This window comes from Polistes canadensis, unplaced genomic scaffold (genome assembly GCF_001313835.1).
Source record: "Polistes canadensis isolate GaletaPanama2010 unplaced genomic scaffold, ASM131383v1 scaffold_383, whole genome shotgun sequence".
NCBI classification, from domain to species: Eukaryota; Metazoa; Arthropoda; class Insecta; order Hymenoptera; family Vespidae; genus Polistes; species Polistes canadensis.
The window spans coordinates 31,019-34,251 of NW_014569930.1; the positions used below are offsets into that span (position 1 = coordinate 31,019).

At 24.3% G+C, this 3,233-nt stretch overlaps 1 protein-coding gene across 4 annotated transcripts in view; it reads right to left on the reverse strand.

Moving 5' to 3' along the window:
* Positions 1-3,233, reverse strand: part of LOC106792150 (angiotensin-converting enzyme-like) — an 8,185-nt gene continuing 4,952 nt past the window's right edge. For 2 of the 4 annotated variants that reach the window (XM_014758348.1, XM_014758349.1), the window contains exons 4-14: positions 3,005-3,163; positions 2,817-2,898; positions 2,569-2,709; positions 2,297-2,479; positions 2,115-2,209; positions 1,838-1,989; positions 1,577-1,704; positions 1,229-1,472; positions 1,055-1,147; positions 864-968; positions 2-782 (exon numbers count right to left, since the gene is read on the reverse strand). In XM_014758348.1, the coding sequence (XP_014613834.1) occupies positions 188-782; positions 864-968; positions 1,055-1,147; positions 1,229-1,472; positions 1,577-1,704; positions 1,838-1,989; positions 2,115-2,209; positions 2,297-2,479; positions 2,569-2,709; positions 2,817-2,898; positions 3,005-3,163 (1,977 nt within the window). In that variant the 3' untranslated portion in view covers positions 2-187. Of the gene's footprint in view, positions 783-863; positions 969-1,054; positions 1,148-1,228; positions 1,473-1,576; positions 1,705-1,837; positions 1,990-2,114; positions 2,210-2,296; positions 2,480-2,568; positions 2,710-2,816; positions 2,899-3,004; positions 3,164-3,233 lie in introns of those variants that run through there. The other 2 variants (XM_014758351.1, XM_014758350.1) reach the window with 2 other exon arrangements.

Here is a 3,233-nt window from a genome sequence, read left to right on the forward strand (position 1 = left end):
TAAGGAATGTGTTTGTATGAAATTATTCAAAAGTTACAAATTTAATCTATTAGCGAATAGATATTTTTTTTGTTTATGTGATAAATAAATTATATGATTCCAAAGATACTTATGTGCTAAATGCGAGAAGAAAAACAAAAAAAAATAAGAAGAAAGAATATTCTATTATATCGTTGATAAAATAGTGTTAAACGTAGCGCCTATTTTTGGATGTTTTGCGACATTTTTGTCTACCAAATATCGCGATAATACATATAATTATTGTTGCAATAAGAACAGCTGCAACAATCCATACTGCTGTACTGGTATGTGTCTTTGGTTTTTGTTCATCTTGCTTTTCTAAATCACTGAAGTCAAATGATTTTTCAAAAGGATTTACGGTTACAGAGTCTGTATCACTTTTTGGTTTATCAGCTTGAATATTAGAAGATAAATCAGAATCTAATGGTTTCTTAGATTTTGATAAATCATTTAATTTCTCCGATGGGTATTTATTTTTTATCGAGAACGTAGTTGTATGGATTTTTGTTGTTGTAGTTGTACTCGGTGTTGTTGTGGTTGGTGTATTAATTTCTTTGATAATCATTCGTTCGATTTCTTCAAGTTCAGCGTCGTCATTAGATTGAAAATTAAGATCATTATCTTCCATATTCATTTCTTCAATAAAACTTTCTAACGGTGAGAAAAAAGATGTAAGAGAATATTTCGATATATCGTCCATTTCAAGAACTTTGTCCAATGCATCCATCCAACTTTCTGCTGATCCTTGATGAATTAGTTTTCTAAATATAACAAATTCGATATATATTAATTATATATTAATATCGATTTTATATATATATCAAATAAATAATCATACGTACATTAAATTTGAATAGACTTTTTTTGTATTAATATCGTATCTAACTTCAGTTGATTTCATAATATCTTCATAAATTTGAAATCCAAGAATTATTCCAACAAATTTACTACAATAAACAAAATATATACATATATATTATTATTATTATTTAATATAATAAAGAGATTATTGTAATATTGTAATGTTACTTACGAAAGATATGGCTTATTACTTGTAATATATTCATCGTTTAAAAATGTTGGTAAATCAATAGATTCAGGTTTACTAATTCCTTCATATTCTGACCTATGTGATAGAAATTAAATATATTTAAATCATAGGCAAGATATATATATGTATATTATTAAATTATATATTAGAACATACCTATATTTCCACCATGATTTTATTAATTCTGCTGAATCTGTAATATTGTTTTCTATAGCATTGATCCTCCACAAATCTGCAGATATATAGTATGCTAATCTTGGCAACACATCTAATGCAGTAATCATCAAAGAAACAATTTTTTGATCTGAATCGCTTACATTATAAATCAAATGATTACGTTGTAACCATACTGGACTAGCAGATAAAATTCCAAACAATTCAGATAAGGCTTCTTCCAAAGCTGTTTGAAAATATATCGTATTGTTAATATATATCTTTTTTTGATATTTTGTGTGTAAGTTATAATTTAATTAATAATATTAAGAGGATATTATAAATAATTACCAGAATATCTGTTTGCCGTGTTGAGAATTGGAGTTCTTTCAACAGACATTTGTTGAAACAGAATTTTTCCAATATTTTTATGTGTTAAAATATAGTTTGTAATAGTTGGCTCGAAACATGTGGATATTCTAAAATTAAAATATGAGTTTTATGTCATTATTTTTATAGAGTATAATATAATAATTACTAATTTATTTTAGTAAAAATTTATATAAAAATTATACAACATTGTTTTATTTGATATATAATCAATTTTCTTACTGTGTAATTCCATATTTGCAAAAGTTTACTAGCTTAGGTGGACAATGCTGATGAAATTCACTTCTTTTCCAAAAATCAGATTGTGGTACTTGACCTAATAATATACTACCCATATTAGATGCTGCTTTATATAAAGATTTTCCTAATAGTTTCTGTAGAATTTTAACAACGTTTTAAAAATACACTAAAATATATTCAATAAATCTATAATTGTATATCAATTATATATAATATAATTACAAATGATTTTAATGTTAACAAAAAATATATATTTTACTTTTTTCCATAAATTCTTTCTTATATCAAATGTTATTTCCGAATATGGTAATATATCTATCGAAAAAGTACTCCAATCGTATCCTTGTAACGAACCTGATAAATAACATTAATATAAATATGTATTATTATTTAATTGAATTATTCTTATACAAGTATAATATAATATATATATATATATACCAAGTAAATGAGCCGGTATTCTTTCGGTTAAATTAATCCCATACTTTTGAGATAAATGATTTCGTGAAAATTCTAAAATATTTTTATGAAGATTTATTATTCCATTCCATTGCGATTTGATTTGTTCGTAACCTTCTGGATATCCTGATAACATTTCCCAATATTCTACAACGCTGTTGATACCTGAAATATAATAATTTAGTTAATATATAAATAATAATTTATATCACACATTGTACAATCGATATATTTAAATAAAAAAGAAAATCAACCGTTCGCTTTTGCAGCTTTATCAACTAATTGTAAAATATTAGAAAAATTTCCAACAAGTGGTATCAATTCCTCGTGCCAGGATTTCCAAGCATCGTATTTATCTTCGTCACGTCCATTATGGGATAATAATCGGTCAACGTCTGGAAAAAATTAAGTAAAGTAATTTTAATTATTATTAATAAAAAAAATAATCCAATATATATATATATATATATATCTAGTTTAAAAACTATGAACAATTTCTTACCTTCTCGCGTATAATTCTTTGTTTTACCAACATACTTAACGGTTGATCGTAAAACTTCAGCACTACTAGAAAAGTGCACTAGCTGTATATATATAACATTTATGTATATATAAAAGAAAAATATTATATATATATATATATAATTAAAAATTAAGAGATATATATATTTATTTAAAATGAAATAATACCTCTTTGAAATCTTGTTCATCGAGTAAAGCATCGCCAGGTTTTTCAATAACATTGTACTTGTAAGCAAGTAAAGGATTTTCCGAAATGATTTCTGAAATACTTGCTATTTCTTCTTTTTGACTTTTTTTGTAATTTCCATATTGTATTTGTTTTTCTTCCTATAAGAAATATTGAATGATTATAAATACACATATACATAATATAATAATACATGTAATAATTGTAAAT